General features: G+C 46.9%; 1 protein-coding gene across 1 annotated transcript; it reads left to right on the forward strand.

Annotated features, from left to right (window-relative positions):
- Positions 1–1,562: 1,562 nt before the first annotated feature.
- Positions 1,563–20,097, forward strand: LOC144099434 (calcyclin-binding protein-like). Its single transcript, XM_077632728.1, has 6 exons — positions 1,563–1,721; positions 4,410–4,626; positions 6,192–6,288; positions 10,790–10,889; positions 15,075–15,169; positions 19,191–20,097. The coding sequence occupies exons 1-6, from the start codon at positions 1,704–1,706 to the stop codon at positions 19,348–19,350; spliced, it is 687 nt and encodes a 228-aa protein (XP_077488854.1). The 5' UTR covers positions 1,563–1,703; the 3' UTR covers positions 19,351–20,097.
- Positions 20,098–20,451: the final 354 nt, after the last annotated feature.

A 20,451-nucleotide genomic window follows, 5' to 3' on the forward strand; every position in this document is an offset into this window, starting at 1 on the left:
AACGTCGCGAACGAACGCGCAGAATTCAAATTTGTTGGCCGTCTTTTAATTGTCACGTAGAAACTTCAGTCTCATGGTTAAAGAACTGTTTGGCCTGAGCAGTGAGGGTGAGATAAAGAGCAGGCTGAAGCAAGATCGCGAAAAACTGCGATCGTTTACTTGCTTCGCGCTTTATCTATCGCATCGTATTTACGATGTTTATCCTGGATAGTTTAGTGCCTGTTGGCGTAACGCTATCAATAGTTCTTGTGAATAGTTCACGAACCATAATGGAAGATTTAAAATATCCATGTTCCGTTCTGTTTTTAGAACAGTCACGAAATTCCGCGCTCTGTTACCGACGTAAGGAGCACAGCACAGAGAGCAGGGTTTTTCACGTTCACTTAGAGCATTTATTTAAATGCACACAAACACTGAATGCAGACACACCTGTTACGAAACACGGAAGGAATGCCTACAGAAGACGAGCTTTTTTATTAGCAATGGTGACTTTTTCTCTGCTTTCCAGCCGGCGATTCACAACTCTCGCGTAGAAGTGCATGCGTGTAACTATGACAAAATTCAGCACCTGGCATGTAAAAGAGGCCATATGCTCTGCGCATCCAAGCCGCGCAAGGTTTCTCAATTCCAACTCGTCTAACACCTCCCAAAACATATCTGCGAAAAGTGGGCCTTCTTTCAATGAAGTTTAAACTGCTCTGTTTACAATATTTGTAAACTCTAACATCTTTTTTGTAGGATGCTTTAGGCAGCCTTGCTCGAAGCTCCTGTACACGGTGAGGTACGAGTCACTGCCAACAACTGGCACTGGGGAGCTGATATCCTCTATGCAGGAAGGGCATGTTGTACTCTTGCTGAATTTATGCACCACATAGCCCGAAAACTAGTATGATATGCTTTCATCTACTTCTCCCTTGGAGTAAATGTGGTCAGTGCCACTGTGCTGGGGCAAGTCATTAGGTTCAGAGGTTAACTCAAGAATTCTGGATTCAATCAGGTCATGCAGGTGTGCTTGCTTACAGCGGTGTGATTCTCTCGATTTCTTCAGTGTGTCTTGAATACCTACAAGCACAGCACTCGGTGCACCCTCCACACTTCCACGCAGACCGGTCTTTATAGGTGTGTACAGAGTAAGCAGTCGGAATATTTGTGTGAAATTCACGACTGTCGGATGTGACTCGTCGCCTCCAAATGAGCGCACCAATCCGCTACTTTGACAAGGCGGCGGCAGCGGCGGCGACGATAGGGAGGGGCAAACAGTGTGGCGAGCGCCACCGCGCGGCAGGAAAGAGAAAGGCGACACTCCGCGCGCCGGAGCTTTCAAACTGAAAGAGATCTAAAAACGTTGCTCTTGACGGGGGTGCGAAACGAGCAGACGACGTGAGGAGTGCCGCGATAGTAGCGACAAACTGACGTTGCGACAAACGCTGTCCGCGACTACAAAAAATAGTTATTTGTATTACTTTATTTTTAAAACTGATTTAATATAAGGAAATTTTTGGTTGTTATAGTATAGTTTTGCTTTTTCGTTTTTTACAATATATTTAGGTGCATAGCTTGTAGCGGCATCTAGGAAAACTCCCAAAAGACGTGCGTTCTAGTACATTCTATGAGTTAACAAAACGGCGTGCTCGCGTCCCGTTGAGTCTAGTTGTGACGACGCAAGAGAAATCGAAGTTTCTGCATATCAGATCCCGGTAAAAATGCCCAAAATTGACGAGGTGAGATGCTTCTATCACTCTCGTTACTTTTCCACGGCAGCGACCGATAGCTTACTGGCAAAGGCTGGTTTTTGCTCTGGCGAAAGCGTAGTGAAGAGCAAGTAGTAAACACGAGCGCGTGTGAAAGCGCGCCCGGCGCCAAAGTAATAACACGTTGTAGCGAGCTTGCCTCGAAGTTTTTGCCTCATATCTCATCATCCGTTCACGCACTAAAGTCGTGGACAAGCGGCTGGGATTTTAGCGGTGGAGATATTGCGCATGGAAATATATTGTGGGCGATGGTGCATTCGCGGGCGGATCTTGATTCGAGGATGGGTCATGCTTACAGTTACAGTTCTGCAGCTCTTCGTGGCCGATTAGCTCTCGTGACCTAGGCGGTGCGTTGATTGACTCAGACACATGTAATATGTGCGAGTCTAAAAATAATGATGCAATTGCTGGGTTTCCCCCTTAATTTTCTCCGTTGTGGCACTACGGCCCGCGCTGATCAGTCCGCGCGAACTTTGCCGAAAACGTTGGCTCGACTGGGGCCTCGAAAATATTTTTGGCCAAAAAAGAATACTTGGTATTTATTACTGTATGTCCGAGTACCGCTTCAGGAAACACGCTTCGTGATGGTCAACTTGGTAAATGGGACGGATCTTTTCACGTCACTGCTCGCGACCTTCGCAGCATAAAGTGCTGCCTTTTACAGACATTACTACATTCTGCTTATTGCTGTTCGCCTTGTAGTATTCCTTTCATTTCATGGTTTGGAAGCGGTCACGAACAGAGCGGGCCGTTTCGCAGCGCAATTGATGTCGCCTTTTTGTCTTCCTTTGGCGGAAGTAACTGGTACTGCTATTGTTTCCAGTTCTCATTTCGTCGCGTGGGCCAGCTGCTGCGAAAAACTGGGACTAAAAAAAAAGTTATTTTGGTTGCTCTAGGCCTCTAGTTCACTGAGCCGGTCGCCCGCACCTGTTCTGGGCTAGTCAGCACGAACAATACTTTTTACATCGTTTCTGTTTCGCCTATTGACATATCATGTAAAGAATGTGGCAACTGCGACATTGACGACTTCACATAGTTTCAGATAAGTGTGCCAGTCTAGGTAATTGGGTTCTGCCATAACCTAATTTAGTTTGTGCTGAAACGACTGCACCCCTTGCTCAACCTGGGGCCTGTAATTTTTTTTAGGCAAGTTTTGCTTGAAAACATGACTGTTTTGGTACTTTACTTGGTGGTCAAAAGATGTATTCCAATTAGTCACTCTAGGCACTCGCTAACCTGTCAAGAGTAGCCATGTTCTGAAAGGATAATTTTTATAGGAGGTATTCACTGAGGCCGCGCTAGCAGACGGCGCGAGCGTCGTCACGGCTGGTGCGCCATGTTGGCGGTCGTTTCTCACTAGCTCATGCAGTGTCAAGTACACCGTGAGGTACCCAGCCTTTGTTGTTTGTGATCTGTAGCATCTTTGCACGTCGTTAAATGCGTCAAAGTCCACTTTTCTTCACGGAATGCTTTGTGTGCGTGAAGTTTGCTGCAGAATTCTGTGCTGTGATATAAAACCGAGCTGCCTGTTCAGTGGCCACCCTATCCACAACTTGGCAGCAAAACTGGCCGGCTACACTCCATGCAAGTATGTACACGACTTGCAGCTTTTAAGATCAGTTAACTGTCTGCTACTCATGCAGTACACACCTTGGATGCACAGCACATTATTAAATACCCAAATTCCAAAACTGACGCCGCAGGAACTCATATTTCCAGCGGCTGTAGTACGCGATCTGCTGAAGCTTCACAAACGGTGTTTAAGCAGAAAGGCAAAGCGTCATAGCTGCCTTATTTACTCAACAGAACGATCGAGCAAATACTGTCATGCACTCCCAGCGAGAATGTTTTGCAGTTTTGATTGTAGCAGTGTATTGCTGCTTCGAATGCACAAGATCCGGAATCTAGGCCGGTCCGCGGGAATGCGGTGTGCAGTGATTTCGCTAGACTTTGTAGTAACATGTCACTTTCAGCCGATAAAGGTGACAAGTTGAGCTAGCTAAGTTAACAGACACGTTGAATTACCTTTCAAAAAACGGCACTCAGCCATCAGCAGGCTCATTAGACTCGCCCGCTTGTCAAGCATTTGCACACTTTCATAGATTTGTATGCTTTAATCTTTTGTCTTGTCGTCAAACTTAAGCTGTGCACAAGATGGGCCTCGATATCAGTGAATTCAACACACAGCAGCAGTCCTGTATGTCGCACACTACACCGGCGCCTCCATGAAGGGGTGTGACTTAAACTGGGCACATTTTCTTGATTCGAAAATTCGCAAGCAGCACCTCCACTATTTCAAACTGCGTTAGTAGCAAACACAGCCTCCTGTTTCTGCTTTCAAAAGCTTTGACATAAGTTTCTAAGTATTTACAGGCAATTTCTCTAATATTCACTTTTATACTGCAATTATCGATACAGTGGCAAGTGCAGTTTCAGCCAAGATGACAAAACAGGAAAGGTGGGTTCACTGTTCTCAGTGTTGCCATCGCCTCCGCATTTTGGGCTCTAATTGTTTGGTGTGAACTGAAATGAATATGTCCATTTAGGTGGCCACTTCCAGAATATTGGCGCGGCACACTTTACTCTTTTCAATGGAAGGGACAAGGGTCAAGTGTGGGGTTTGGGAATGGTGCTTATGTGCCTTTCACGCATCTGCAGTTGGAGCAAGACCTGGCAGAGCTGCGTGCTCTGGAGGCAGGCGCACAGCGCAGTCGCATCCAGCAGATCCTCTCCATCGAGGTCCGCAAGCTAGAGACAGAGCTGTCCCGAGAACGGGAGCGCCTGAGTGCAGTTGCGATGGCCAGTGCGGAAGGTGCCCAGGCTGCACCGCAGCAACCGCGGAACACCCTGTTCACCACCAAGATCACCGACTATGGTCAGTGCTCGTCCACCTGATGTGCTCGGGTTCAGGGTGTGGGCTTTGAGAGCGCAAGCTAAGACTTCACAGTGGTGATGTGTGTGTGTGGTACTGCTTAGACAGAAGGGAAAGCAGCAAAAAATGTTGTGCAGTATGGGTGCAGCCACTGCATCTTTTTTGCAAAATTTAGCTCTTCACCTTGCGAATTAACGTTCTCTTAGTGTGGTGTAGCAGTAGCTGTGGCTGAGCCACTCTTATTGGCACATGGTGTCCAAGTGCTGCTCTTCATAATAACCTATAGCAGCCCGGTCAGATGGGTTATTTTAGTGTCACTTCAGCGAGTGCACTTCAGTTAAACACTTTCATAGCAGAGTGTTGCCCTTTTGTGTGTCCAAGAACTGGTACCACTGGATACAGGAATAAAAAAATGCAGTGTCGTCGTGAGGACGAGGCTCCTGTCCACCTTTTTTAGAAAGCGTTGACTCCAACTTCAGTTTTAAGACCAGTGACTTTGCATTTGCTAATTTTCTTTGTAAGTGACGAGTTGCGCTTTTCAAAGTCAGATGGCATAACTCGGCATAAATCGCATGGTCATTCTGAAGGCCCTGAATCTATAAATGGTCTTATGGACTCAAAGGCCAATTCACCGCTGCTACACTGGCGGCTCTAATGGCTTTCGATCGCCGGCTGCATAAACTCTTGGATGCAGAGTACTCGCACCAATGCAGTGGAGAATAAAATTGTAGCAGTATCATCTGTACAAAATATGAAACTTTAAAATATACAGCTTATTTTGCAGATAAAAGAATGGGCCAGGCTACAAAACAGTGCAGAAGGCATGATACTATTGTTGGCAGCGACACAAGAACAGCAAACACCAGCCTACTTAAAAGTGCATGAATGCCGCACAGCTTGTTCGAAGCAGCGAAATTTATTTCGATGGGGATTATTATTCCTGTAATGAATGAACAGTTTGCTTTTAACCATCTCAGGTTAAACTTGTAAGTTGATTTCTTACATGCCTGCAACATTGTTGGTGGTGATGGTGACGCCACAATAGTTTGGTGAGATAATAGAATTTCTCAACAACGATGAAGTTTGCTTTGTAGCAGTGGTGCAACTCACTCCAGTTCTGTAGTGATTGATAATCTCGTAAGCTCTCAACTCAGTAGCCTTTGAAAGTGCCTATGTGACAAGGGTATGATAGCTTTGCTGGAGCAGTCACGGTATGACACGCTGAGTTAAACCTGTTTTATCATGATGCATAATGAATGTTATGTGTTCACAGCACTTCTTCCAGCTGAGGTTATAGTTGTGCGCAATAAAGCACAATGCAACGAAATTTTCTTCTACCTTTTTTTTTTCTCATGCCTTTGCACTGCATAAAAAATATTTCTAGCAACGCAGCTAGCATCTGCAACATGACTCACTGGTGACTCACGATGCATGGAATGTTTTAACCTTTGAAGCGTTGTTTTCGTGTATGCAAGATAGAGGAGGTAATGGTTATCTGCAGCAAATTATTAGGGTGCATGCCCTAATGGGGATGTGTTGCTCTGCTTGTCTTGTGCCGCACATTGCAGCCTGGGACCAGTCGGACAAGTTTGTCAAGCTGTACATAACACTGCCGGGCGTGCATGAGCTGCCTGCAGAGAATGTCAAGTCTGTATTTGGCCCACGGTAAGTGTTTGCCCAAAGGCAGAACTTGGTTGCAAGGTTATACGTACAGGGTGTTGAATGATGGGCACCTGGAAACAGAAAATTCACCGATTCATTGCTATTCTTACCAGCTTTTCCTTCAGTTTTGTTTGCACACCGACTGCATTTTATGCCCTCGCTGCGCATGGTATTGCTGCCGAAATAATGTTAACGGCTGCATCGTTAAATAAGCCCACTGCATCTGTATTTGCTGCATTAGAAATGTGAGTGATCTAATTTATTATGCAACACAATAAAGTCAACTTAATGAGCTCGCAAAGGTGCATCTTTGATGCTCTATATTTCAGACCACAATGCTGATTGTAAAAAAATTACTAACTGGGCTTGCCTTTGACGTTGACTGTCTGGGATATCGCTGTATGATCTTGCACCCTAAAAAAATTGAATTTGATTAGTTAACTTTGGTTAATTAGCTGTCTATTATTTGAGCTTCATCACATAATGTCCACATAGCTATGCAATCCACCTGCTCAGACGACACTGACGCGTCTCTCATGGTTTTAAGATAAAATCTGTGAAGATTAAAAAAATCGCTTGGTATTTATCAGTTTTTAATGTTTTTGTCCCCCTTGCTCATTGCCCTCTTGGGCCCTGTAAGGTACTTTGAATGCATAAATATCTGTTCAAGTGGCTTAGTGGGTAGCACATCTGGGTCGGGACCTAATAGTCATGAGTGGCAATCCTGGCTTACAGGTGTTTTTTTCTCTAAATATTAAATTTGTGTGGGCTTTCGAATTATCCGAAAAAGGAAATAAAATCGGAAAAAAAAATCACTAAATGTTCTTGACCCCCATTCAGCACTTTGGACTAGCCACCATTGCACTGAACAGTGCCGCAGTTGACGTTCAGTTATTAACTCCTCCTACAGTGTGACCTCATGAGGACTCGTCACTGCATCATTGCTGGTGACCAGAACGTCAGTCAGGTTGGTTTTAATGGCCACAGAACATGGTAGTGCACCTTTATGCAACTCTGTGCTTTGCAAAGCTGTTACGCACTTTTGTATTCCAACATTCTAGGCATGCACAAGAGCAAAGCGGCAGCCAAGGTCAGGTACAGCAGCTTAGCAGTGCAAAAAGGCTTGCGTTAGGAGCATCTGTTGATTGAAAAGGAGTGATGAGAACATAGTACGTGCAGAGCACGCAGGAAGTCTCTGGTTGTAATTTATATCGAGTTCGGTGCAGCAGTGTGCGGTATGTATGTACAGTAAAAGCTCGCTAATTTGAACTCGGTTTATTCTAACTAACGCGCGGGTCCCGGTGCAGCCCTGTGTATTTCAGTGGGGGAAACTCCCGATAATTTGAACAAGTCGGCATTCACTATGGTTAATTCGAACTAGGGGCCCCTGGCTGACACCACTCCTCATAGACAGAAGCTGACCCAGAGTACAACGCACTGCAAATTTACTAGAGATGTAAAATAATGGAAAAGAAAAAAAATACGAGCACACGACACTGGCGGAGCCCACGCTCCAGCGCATGCCGAAGCAGGTTTTCGCTGCCGGAGCATTTGCCTCTGCTGGCGATACTTCGGCGCAAGCCGTTCCAGGTCTTCGTTGTGCCGCAGTCACTGGGTCACGATCACGTGGTGTACACAACATAGCATAGAGTTTCTTACTACAGTAATCCCTCATTATAATGAAATGCTTTACTTGAAATATCGCTTTATTCGAAATTTCTTCCAATCCCAATCCAAACGCATGCATTTTAAGCCGCAATACTCGAAGCGCACGAAGGGCTTGACCAGCTTTCTCGATTTTCTCGAGCCGATCATGCTTGATTCACGCCATCCGACTAGACAAACTGTCTAAATGCGTGGTAGGGTCACTGAATTTTGTTCCTAGACATTTGACAACGGCGTGGACACAATGCTGCGCAAACACCGACACTCGAACCGTAGAATTAGCACAGTGTCATCGACAGCTGTGCGCCGAAAAACTCTTGGCGAAAAACTCGTTTTGCAAACTCAGCAGCACACTTCGGGAAAAAATTGCCCAGTAATCATGCAAAGCCCCTACTGCAAAACCGTTCAGTTTTCATGGTCGTGCTGCGTACCCACAATGACTGGCTAATCGTTTTTTGAGCACAACAAACACAACTTCAGGCTCGAGCAACGACATTTGCAGTGCCTTCCAGCGCGATACTTTTGTAATCTTCTGTGACACCCCCATAAAAGCGGCCGCTGCCTGCGTGATTCGAAATACCCCGAAGGTTGAATGCACGGGCGGCGACCGCGGCCTGGTGCAGTGCTTGGTCAGGTTAGAGCATGTGTTGCACGCACCTGGTAAGAACTTGAAACAGCCAAAACTCACTGCCTTTTTTGCACCTGAATAAGTTTTGCTTCGCTGAATACATTGTATTTTGACTTCCTCGCAGTTGCGGCGCAATTAAAGCTCGACTGCTTTAGATTTTCTTGGGTAGTCACTTATATCGAATTATCGCTTATAACGAATTTTTCCGCCGTCCCGCTGGCTTCGTTATAACGAGCGATTACTGTATTAACTAGAGAGAAAGCTGGCTGCGCTGCACCTGAGCCACCATGGACGTTCAAAGCATCATAGGCCGGTGAGCGCTACTTGGTGCGGGACAGTCTGATTTTTTTGGGAACACAGAGTGGCATTACTGAAATGGCCCATTCCGGCCACGGTGCACCCCGTGTGCAGACGACTATGGCGCGATCATGTTGCATAAAAACGACAGTAGTGAAAATGCAACAGCAACGCTATGCCAATAAAAGGTTTTTGTTTTCCGAAATACCATTAAAAAACCTCTTAAAGTGTTTAGGCAGCAACATTTTTTTTAAACATATTTATTTTTAACAGTGCGCCTGTTAAGCACAAAATATTAGTTTCTGTGATGTGCAATACTTGGACAATAGGAGAGCAAGCCATCTCTTATTTTGGGCAAACTTTGCATTCACATGCTTTTCTGCTCATTTGTTGCAATTATAGACAGGATATTGAATGTTAGGGCATTTTTGATTATCGAACAACTTTTATTTTTGCATTATTTTTTGACCAAAAGTATTGGTTCTGCAGTTGGTAGCTCTCCATCCCATGATGCATAGAGCGCCCATGGTGGCTGAGGTGGTCTTGAGGAAGCTCCATGCCAACTCCCATAGACGGGGTGCCAGCTTTCCCTCTAGGTAATAGTAACAAACTCTATGCAACACAGTGTGGCGGTTCGGGCGATGATGGCTTTTTGTTGGCACCATGAGCTACGTGAACAGCAGTCTGGAGCTGTTGGAGCCCTTGAGTGATGCCGATATAATTGAGGCTGCATGCTCTCAGCAAACGCCATAGGGCTCACATGCAGTGAGCACAACCGACAGAGATGAGTCCGACTGCGGCAACGATCCTATGCCACTGCCAAGTGCATGTAGTGCATGTGAAGTAGCATTGGCGCTCGGTGTAGCATCAGCACTGGAGCTCTTGGGCAAGCTGCAAATGATGCTGATGGGTCTCTGCAGAAGGAAGTCAAGCAAATGCACATCACTGATTTCGTTTAGTTTTGACAACCCTTCCTCATAAATAAACATGTTTTGGAGCATAAATAGCGTCCTACATTCCAGCACTAAAGCTCGCTGTTCACGCGAATACATCCTAGTACCTGTTTCTGGTGCATTACTGGTCAATCAATTTATTTCATCTGCCATTAGGACCGCATGAATCTAATTCTCAGAATCGCCCGCCACAAACGTGTAATGGCACATAGCTCGTGATAACGAGTCTAGGTGTGACTGCTTTCGATTCAGCCGGTTTGGTGGGGTGCAATGACCGCTCATTCTAGTGCCCTATTGATAATTCAAACTTCTCTTAATTCGAACAATTTTCCGGTCCCCTTCGAGTTCGAATTAACAAGCTTTTACTGTAATAGGAACTGTATTCAGTATTTGTGACAGTGTAGGCTGAAGGTGGCGGATGCTGCCAAACACATTGCCGATTAGGTACCGGTAAACTATGCATCGTCACCTTGGGCGACGTGACGTCACTGTGCCACGCACAAAGTCGAAGTGTTGCACTGCATATTGTGTCTCATGTGCTGTTATAAGTGGTGCAGTGCTGCATTATTGGTAGAACTCTGGCATTTCCAAGTTTATGGCAGACTCTTGGCACTCCTGCATGACACTCTGGTCTTCTAATTACTCGCTGAGCCAGTGCAAGCTGCTTACCTGAATTGTTCAGTAAAGATTACATTAGAAATTATGGGACTGCAGGAACTCCAGAAATATCCGGGATTTCAAACTAACTGAGATGCAGTTATCAAGGTTATACATACTGCAATGTGTGCACTCTACCTCTCCCTGGCTTAGGTGCTGGGATACTAACATACAGAGTCTCTTCTGGTATAGTGTTTCTAGTGCAGTGCACTAGCTCTTTTGTGCCACGTTGATGCTGTCTTATTTTGCCTCATAGCAAGTGTTGCCGCAACATGGTGTTCATGTAGTGCCTTTCTATGTGCAGGCGGTTGGAGCTGGAGGTGAGTGCTCTGGCCGGCCGCAACCACCAGCTGCTCATCACGAACCTCATGAACGACATCCAGCCGGAATCCAGCTACCACAAGGTACACGACACATGGGATTCTTCAGCACCCTTTGAATGCCATCGGGGCCCATCAAGGCTTAAAAAAGATTGAAATCCCCTGAACTAAGAAATGTGCATGTTCTCTCTGCCAGTTGCAGTGCAAACTTAGTAAATCAGTCTGTTGAAATGCAAAAAGCCTTCCAATTAGGCAGATTTTCAAACAATTTGAAATGGAATGAAAATGGCAAAAACCAAGTGCAAAGTGTTGTTCAACCATGTGAGGCTCTTTGTACCGCAGCAACGGTTATTGTCCAACGACTGACCACTATTTAAAACGGAACAGGAACCAGCGAAGCCCATGGTAAGGCTCACTGCTGTTCATGTGAAAGATCACATAGTATCGTAAAGGTTGATGAAGGATGTGCAGCTCCAAGTGGTGCCTTCTAAAACACGTGCACAGTTTAGGTGCCTGGCTGAGCTCCCCACATTAGGTCTGCCCTTAGGCATAGAGCGAAGCCTCTGGTTGCAGTTTCTGTAGCGCAGCTGTGTATGCCAGTGAGAGGAATGGACACGGGTACATGAGTGCTCATGGCGCAGCTTGCTGCAAAAAAGGAAGCAAGGTGAAGAAGGCCGCCCAAAACTGGTGAATCCATGAGGCACACAACTATAAGCGAACTGAGTGCTAAATGAGATGACATTGAGCGCAATTGCAAACGTGTGCAAAGCGTTATTGCAAAATGGGTGAGTGCTGCACTCACCGATGTCTGGAGTCTCAGCAGCTGCAACTAAAGTACCGGTATGCAGATTACCGTAAAAACCGGAATATAGGTCGAACTTTCTTTAAAAAAACCATTGTGAAAAGTTGACCCCTGTCTTATATAGTCGAACACGCATATATCGAACCCACATATATCGAATTATTGTCTGTATCGAACTTGTAAATTATCCCCTTGAAAAGTCTGTGTAAAATTATAGAAATTCGTACGTTTATATTGGACGATATTTTTACCCGCCATTGGATATATAGAACGCCGCGCGATCTCGGCACTCGCTGCACCCGCGAGCTCCGCGCCTCCCCCGAAAGGCTCGGAAAATGTGAGAGCGAGGGGGAGGGAGGCTCGGACTGTACTCTCGCTGCGCACGCTCTCCGACTTGCGGAACAGCTTTTTTTTTCTCTCTCCCAATGTCTCTCATCCTTCCCCCGCGTAACCATAGTGATCGGCTCGGAAAAGGTAGCCAGGAAAGAAGACGCCGGCGGCCTCCTCCTTTTGCCTTTTTTTTTTCTTGTTGCTTTTTCACGAGTTTTGCTCAGCCAACCACAGCTCGTGCCTTTTGTACGTTGCTGTCGCCCTCGGAGTTGGCCATCGCGGGCGCTTTGTTGGCGGAGGCTGCGCACGTGAATTCTTGTGTTTTGTGCGCGTTCTTGTGTTTCTTGTTCATTATTGTTTTGCGTGCGTCTCGCAACACGTGTGACTGGATCGTGGTGAGCTGACGCGAAAGCAATGGCCGCAGCAAGCACAAACAGCGTCAAGAAGCGCAAGAACCTGGACTTTGCGACAAAGCTGAAAGCCATTCAGCGTGTTGAGGCGGGTGAGAAAAGTGCGACGGTGGCAGACGACTTCGGGATACCTCGGAGCACTCTAAGCACTTTGTTAAAAAACAAGGCGGACATAAAGTCGAAAGTGACGAAGCAACGAACGTCAGGAGCTTGTCGTGTGCACGCTCCTGCCCACGAGAAAGTTGAAAAGGCTCTCTATGCGTGGTTTTTAGAGATGCGGGCTAGGAACATTCCGGTGGATGGCCCAATGCTAATGGCTAAAGCCAAATGGTTTTCCGCTGCACTCGGTGATGACAACTTCGCCGACAACACAGGGTGGCTGCAGAGGTTTAAGAACCGCCATAAGATAGTTGGAAAAACCATTTCTGGGGAAAGCGGAGCCGTCATCAGCCAGGATATCCAGCAGTGGATTTCGAAGGAATGGCCGGAAATTTGTGCGAAGTTTACACCCGCGGAAATCTTCAACGCCGACGAGACCGGGTTGTTTTGGCAGATGCTGCCCAGCAAGACGCTCGACGTCCGGGGCAGCACGTGTCACGGGGGCAAGATGAGCAAAGTCCGCGTGAGCATTCTGCTCGCTGCTAACATGGATGGCTCTCAAAAGCTCCAGCCCTTTGTGATCGGCAAAGCAAGGGCACCGCGCTGCTTCAAAAACTGTAAGCAGCTCCCCGTTCGCTACGCCTTCAATAAGAAGGCGTGGATGACGCGTCAGCTGTTTACAGAATGGCTGCAAGCGTGGGACGCCAAACTGGGCAAGTCGGGGCATCACGCTTGCCTTCTCGTCGATAATTGCTCGGCCCATCACACCACCTGCGAGCTCGAAAACATCGCGCTCAAGTTGCTGCCGGCGAACACGACAGCGAAGTTGCAGCCGCTCGACCAGGGCATCATTAAGTCGTTCAAAGTCGGCTACAGGAGGCGACTCATTGATAGGCTTTTGGTGAACCTCCGCATGGGCACCGAGCTTAAGGTTGACCTGCTGGGGGCCATTCAAATGATGACGGGCGACTGGAGAGACGTGAAGCAGGATACCGTGGCCAACTGCTTCCGGAAGGCAGGCCTCGTGACGGCCAAACTTCCCGAAACGTGCGAAGACGGCGACAACGAGCGCATGGACGACGCGTTTCGCGAGTTGTCGTCCCTTTTCTCTGCTGCCGTTCCAGCCGAAGTGTCTACTGACGATTTTGTGAACGTTGACAGCAATGTTCAGGCTGTTGCGAGCCTCGCCGACGAGGACATTGTAGCTGCAGTCGCAGGAACCCAGGCCGACAGCTCGAGTGGCGACGAAGATCGTCCGGACAAGGGGGTGGCTACACGCTCGTACTCCGCTGCTGAAGTGGCGGCCGCGTTCAGCTTGATTCGCCGTTGTTGCGGCGACATGGAAGGAACTGGGCTTTCGCACCTGAACAGCCTCGATAAGATTGAGGTTGGCGTCTTTAATTTCATTTGCAAGGCGAAGAGGCAGACCAACATAGTGATTTTTTTTTCACGCAAATAAAGCATTACGTTGCGTCGTGTGCGCGGAAATAGTTGTCATTCTTGAATGCTCCGATCGGTAGGTCATCGTCCGCCACAGGTAAAGTCTCTGTGCCTGTATTTTTTGATATCGAATTTTTAATATATCTAATTAATTTGCGATACCCTTCGAGTTCAATATATCCGTGTTCGACTGATACCGGTCATTGGCAGAAAAACTACAAAAGTCTTGCAACAATGAGCAGCTGAAGTCAACAGCCTCCTCACCATCGCTATCAGCAGCAGTGCGTCGTTGTCGCACCGCCATTTTGTTAAAAGGCTGCTTTTTCACATTTTGTTTCAAAATGAGCGAAGCCGACGACAATTCACCGTCGCCTTCAAGAAAAACGCAATTTAGTACGCGGAAGCTCACAGCAACCTGGCAGCAAGGCACGAATTTGGAGTATCCGAAAAGAGCATTCAATACTGGTGGAGGCAGAAGGCTGCGTATTACAACTTGCAGCAACAAGAAGAAAACATTTCGTGGGCGGACTGCAGCGTATCTAGAATTGGAAGGAAAGGTTGCGCTGCGTGCAAGATCGCTGCCTGTGACTGCCGAATGCATCCGCGTGAATGCGGTAGAGATCGCGCGTGCTCCTACACTCACGAGGGCGCAATTCAAGGGCTCGCCATCCTGGGTGCGGCGGTTCACGAAGAGGAAGGACTTCGCTCTACGGCGCCGTACTTCTGTGTGCCAGGAACAAACACGCGGGTTGATGGGCACGCGATAGATACTATTAAAAAATTGGCCGGGTGTACATACGAGCAGCATTTAAATGGAAATGAATACTGTCACCATTGTGCAACCTATTGAGTCGCATTTGTTTCAAGGTAAGGGTGTCTTTCGGTACTTTTTTTATTGAAAAAAGATTTTTTTTCATTTTTAGAATTGGTTAAGGGGTCGACCTATATTCCGGTCCGCTCTATAGTCCGGTTTTACGGTATTTGGCAGGTGGTTCACCGGCTGATCAGATTGTCCAGTAATATTTGTGGTAAATTTTGGGACCGCTGGGAAATCTAACCAACTGGCCTTTTGACTGAAAAACTTTCATTTGTGGCAGACTTGCTGGATGTGTCTGATTGATTGCTGCGTTGGTGGTTGCTCTGTGCAAGTTAAGGCTGAATTTGCAAAGAGAATGTTTTATGTGGCAGGTGAAGACCGACATGGTTGCCCTGTTCCTGCGCAAGACGTCTGCGTCCAACTGGTCGCATGTGACTGAGCTGGAGAAGAAAGCCAAGGAGCCCAAGTTAGTATAGTAGTGGATGTCTGCCCACCGCATTCCTTTGCTCTTCTCATTTGACCTGCTTTTCCCTAAAATAGTTACTGTGGTCGCTGCACTGTGCCACTCGTTTGGAGTGAGTGCAGCTGCCAAGCCTCCTGATGTTTGTGGCGTGCAGCTCTCGTCTAAAGCGCTTACTCGATGGACACTACCTAGGCGTATGCACGGGGAACCTCGGCGTACATCGGAGCCGGTCTGCGCGTTAGGGAGGTACAATACGCGAGCAGGCACAATCGCGGCGCAGATATCTGTGCATTTCAGATACCGGCGCCTGTGTTCGGGCACTTGCACATATCGGAAGTGGGGTGTGGTTTACAACAATCGAAGGAATACGGGACTTTCAGTGACTCTTTTCTTCGTGGCTTGAAGCTCTTTCAGGGTCCCCCAACTTTTCTGCACTGTGTGAGTTCTCCCTGGCTCTTTTCTTCATGGCTTGACATTCTTTCAGTTGGCTCGAGAGGGAGGGCGAGCCAGCACCAGGAGCATGGAGATGCATGCCCCATTTCGCTTCCCTTTGTGGCACTGGGGCATGCAGGCGCTCCGCATGTATGCGTAGGAAGTGTTCGTCGAGTTGCCGCTTTAGACTGTTGGTACAGACCATACGCAAGCAGGGGTGAACAAGTCTTCCGTAATAACAATGCCAGCAGCCAGTTCAGCTGGACCGCTAGATTGAACATAACGTCATGCAACAGTGTCGAAAAGTAAGGCTGTTCAGTGAGCAGATACAGACTGCTGAATTAGCATCTAGACATGGCCACATGTGTTTCTCGTTTAGCACACTGTGCGCCCTCTGCATTTGGCCGAGGTATTCAGGTGCCACGTTTAGGTATGTATTGCAGTGGTTGAAAGGACTTGGCAAGTTTTCTGGGAAAACATGTGGGCACTTACTTGTCCAGCAGCACTATGCTTTTTCTTATCTTTTCCTGTGCCATTGCATGGTGGCCAAAACCAATGAGGAGAATGATGAATTAACTATGGAATGGGCACATTGTTTTTAAACTTTGTTGATTTACCCATTTTTTCTTTTTTTTTGTAGCGATAGCTACATTACGGTAGCATTTCGATCCTTTACCATGGCGGCACAGCCACCCTGTGGCTGCGCCACCACGTGGTGCGAAGCAGCTGCCGGCGGCGCGGTGCCGTGGCTGATCTCGTGGTTCGTCATGCGCTTGGTCATGTGACCAAGTTTCACTCTGCCAGCTGTAGCTATCGCATCACTCCAGGTTTAACCAGAGCTAAACCACCGCCAATTTTTTTTTTCATATTAGTGCACAAGGCTTGGTAGCTCGCACAGACTAGGGGATGAGAGGCAGAGTTGCAGATGGCCGGTTGCTAACACCGTGCATGCTGATGTATCAAATGATAGTGCTGATTTCATCAGAGGTGGCTGAAGTCTGCTATGTTTAGGCCTGTAATGCAACACTGTATGCACAATTGTGCAATGGTGTGTTTGCCGTGACAGTGGCTCAGTGGTTATGGCACTCCGCTGCTGACCCGAAAGACACGGGTTTTGATCCCGGCTGCGGTGGCCAAATTTCGATGGAAGCGAAATTCTAGAGGCCCGTGTACTGTGCAATGTCAGTGCACATTAAAGAACCCCAGGTGATCGAAATTTTCGGTAACTGTTCCACTATAGAACTGAGAAACAAACTGGGCAGCCTGGTTACTGTTAGCAAAGGGGGTACCACTGTACATTACCACATATAGTCTTCTTCAACTGTTTTTTTTTCTTCAGCTGTTTTTATTTTTTTGTCTTCAACTGTTTGTAGTGATCAGAACATTTAAAAAAAAAAACCATTGTGGCTTACACAGTGGTAGTGTTTGGTGACCGACTGAAAAGACAAAGGTTTGATCCCGGCCATGGCAGTCTCATTTTGATGGAGGCGAAATGGTAGAGGTCCGTGTATTGTGCATTGTCAGTGCATGTTTAAGAACCCCAGGTGGTTGAAATTATACAGAGCTCTCCACTATGGCGTCTCTCATTGCCCAGGTCGCCATGGGATGTTAAGCCACATAAACCAAACCAAACCAAGACACTAAAGCAAAGCACCAAGCCATGCTAGATTGATAGGCTGGCATTGCAAGATACCCGATAAGGACATTTTTACGTAGAGCATAAAGTGCTCTTAGGATAACAATACAATTTCAAACAGTGCTACCATGTTACCATGGAACACCATGTTGTTACCATGGAACACCAACTCGCCCAGTCTGCTACGCTTCTACTGCTCTTCAGGAGGTGTTGCCGTATCGTGTCACAGCTGATGACGTCACTAATGACAAGCAATGCGTGGTCAAGACAAGCTTGTTATGTCAACTTATCGTGACTGAGCGAGCATGAGATCACATACCATACCACATACAATGTGACGTCATCAAACTGGAAGTGTTCTGACAATGCCTCGACGGGCTCCATATACTATTGCAACCCAGGCTGTATATTGTCTAGGCATTCGCTGATTTTGTATAATGTTAGTTCAATGAGCAAGAACAGCAAGACCTCTTAATTCGGTCTGCAAAGAACCGAGAACAATTCCCAAATTTTTCAAAGGTAAAATTGTCAGTTGGCCATCAGAAAACTGCGAAAAACCGATTGGATCTTAGTAAATTTATGTTTGGTCAAAAACTTTGCAGTGGTCATCTGTGTCTCTTTTGTAGGCGAAAACTGGGCTGCAGTGATGGTATTTCGCCTTTTGAATTAATGCTCTAGTACGTACTGACATGCACATAGTCTGGAAAGTTGAAGCAGCCTTCTCACACGCAGTGAGTAAGCTTCGCTGCACAAACTGTGAACAGCACGTTACGAGCATGCACTTGCAGTGCACTAAAAGAACGAATGGATTTTGTGAACAGAAGTGGAGGTAAGTGCTTGCCAACCTCAGAATAGCAAGATGCGTTTGGAAAAAGAAAGCAAGAAATATACTGGCGATGTGGCAGTGTGCATCCAGAACAGTGTGCAAGCTCAGCTTGGTTGGCTTGCCAATGCATGGCAGACACGAGCCATTGCACCAGGTTAGCAGCAAAGTTCAGAAAGCAAAACTGCATAGCTAGGCTGTTTCTTGGCCTAGTGGCAGGAGTGCTTCAATCGTTGTCACGCCTGCCATTGTGCTAGTAACTATGCATCATGCGAGCCAGCCTTCAAGGGGAACATTGAACAACCATTTGCCGAGCCATTCATACCTTACCATGCCCCCCCCCCCCCCCCCCGGCCCTTTGTGGGAGCCCATCTGAATTAATTGATGCGAGCTTAGCAACATCTTAATTGATCATCCAGCTCTGTAAACATACATGGGTGTTTGCTGGGACTACACGTGCAACCCGGTTGATTCGTTTTAAATTTACAGAGGTTGAATTAAGATTTTATTTTATTATAATTACTGCTAACATGAGAGCATTGTTTTCTTAAGGGTAGGTTGAGCATCATCCAAGTTTTGGGGGAAGAGGGTGCGAGGCGACAGGTAGGCTAATGACTTCGGCATCTGCCCTGGCTTCAGGAGCTGGCTGGTTTGAAACCAACCGAAACCCACTGCAAGTATTACTGCTCTCATGGGCTAGTCCAGATTCACCTGAAGCTGTCAGACTTGGCAAGAAAAAATAGCGTCCAACAAAAATTCTTTGCTGCCACACTACATACAGCCAGTGCTAAAACGTTTTCCTTTCACACTCGTAACCATCCTGCGATTTTTTCCTTTTGATTTTGTTTCTGCATTGTCATTTAGACTTTCCTGAATTTTGTTATATCCTGGTTTAACTGTTACAATGTTGAAACTCAAGGACTCTCAATCAGACAACCTTGTTATAGTGAAGAGTGAAACTATCCCGGTGCTGTGTAGAGAAACCCTAAGGCATTTTGAACTTTTTCTACAGCACTCCCACTTTTGTTGTATCTTTTACGGCCCTCTATTGCCCCCCGAAGCTGTAAAGCCACCAGTGTGGAATGCTTTGATTAATTCAGGTCGTAACCAGAAGCCTTGTTCTGTGGGTGCAGGCTCCCCAGGCCAGATGTGGAAGGCGGCGACCCGGGCTCTTCACTGATGAACATGATGAAGCAACTGTATGACGAAGGAGACGACGAGATGAAGCGCACCATTGCAAAGGCCTGGACAGAAGCGCGGGAGAAGCAGCAGGCTAACGGAGAGGACCTCTGAGGCATGGCCGAGGCCACAGGACTGCTGGGCAAGCCTAGTGGTGGGCTCTGTCGAGGGTGCACAGTGCTCTAGTGCCGAGTCTGTCCCTTTTGGCAAATGGATGATGCCCTCCTGGAGTGACCCGGTTGGCTACACAGAAGAGGATCAATCTTCCAAATGGGACAGACTTGTACCATGGTCCCCTTACTGAGTGACAATTCCATCTGCAGCAAAGACTCCATTTTCCATTCACTTGCAGCTTCACCCTGGCACTGACTACCGCAGGTTGCCTGCAGAGCTTTAGGCAGTTCGACAAGGGGAATGAAATCAATGCCCCACTGTGTGCTTCCTTGCTAGTGGTGAATGCCGTTAAGCTGTACAATGGCCTGTGAGCCTGCACTGGGGAAGGGGTTGAGTGAAGTGGGCATCTGGTTCGACCAAAGTTTTTCTTTTTGCAGTCCTTGCCGTAAGTAATCAGGCAATGAGGTTTGCTTCTGGTCATGTAGTGGTGCCCTTACGGCACCCCTAGAGACCAAAAGGTGATCAAAAGGGTTGTGTGATCACTCACAAGGTGATTGCAGATTTTGAGCTTATGGGCTGCCATAAGTGCTCTGCCCTACAGCTAAGAAACGAGCCCCGTTGCTGGGCTACTTTTGGCAAACACGGCACACATGTGGTCATGAAGACTGCTTCCTATAAGGGAGCTACGTATTCCGGTCTGTGTGTGTGTGCAGGACAAGTGGTGAAAATAAATGTACAGCAAACACCGGAGCTTGTTTGTTGTAGTCTGGAGAGAATTTTTTCGTTCATTAGCATCGACCATTTCTCAGTGTTACGTGGCAGCTTCCCGAGTGCCCCTGCAAAAAGTTGATACTGTAGACTTAATTTTCGCATTTTTCACGAATCGCATAGACATTGCAACAGATTGGTCCCACGAATAATTTGGGAAAAAGGAGACTAAGGGGTCTATCACCTCTGCTTTGTAAAATTTAGTACTTGTGAAATATTCCAAATTTATGACTTCGCCAAATTGCAAAAAATTCAGGTTGCAAAAATTAAGTCATTTACAGTAGTTTTCTGCACAGCCATTTTTTTTTCAGTCAGTTCAATTTATTTTATTAT

The sequence above is a fragment of the Amblyomma americanum genome, chromosome 7 (assembly GCF_052857255.1).
Source record: "Amblyomma americanum isolate KBUSLIRL-KWMA chromosome 7, ASM5285725v1, whole genome shotgun sequence".
NCBI classification, from domain to species: Eukaryota; Metazoa; Arthropoda; class Arachnida; order Ixodida; family Ixodidae; genus Amblyomma; species Amblyomma americanum.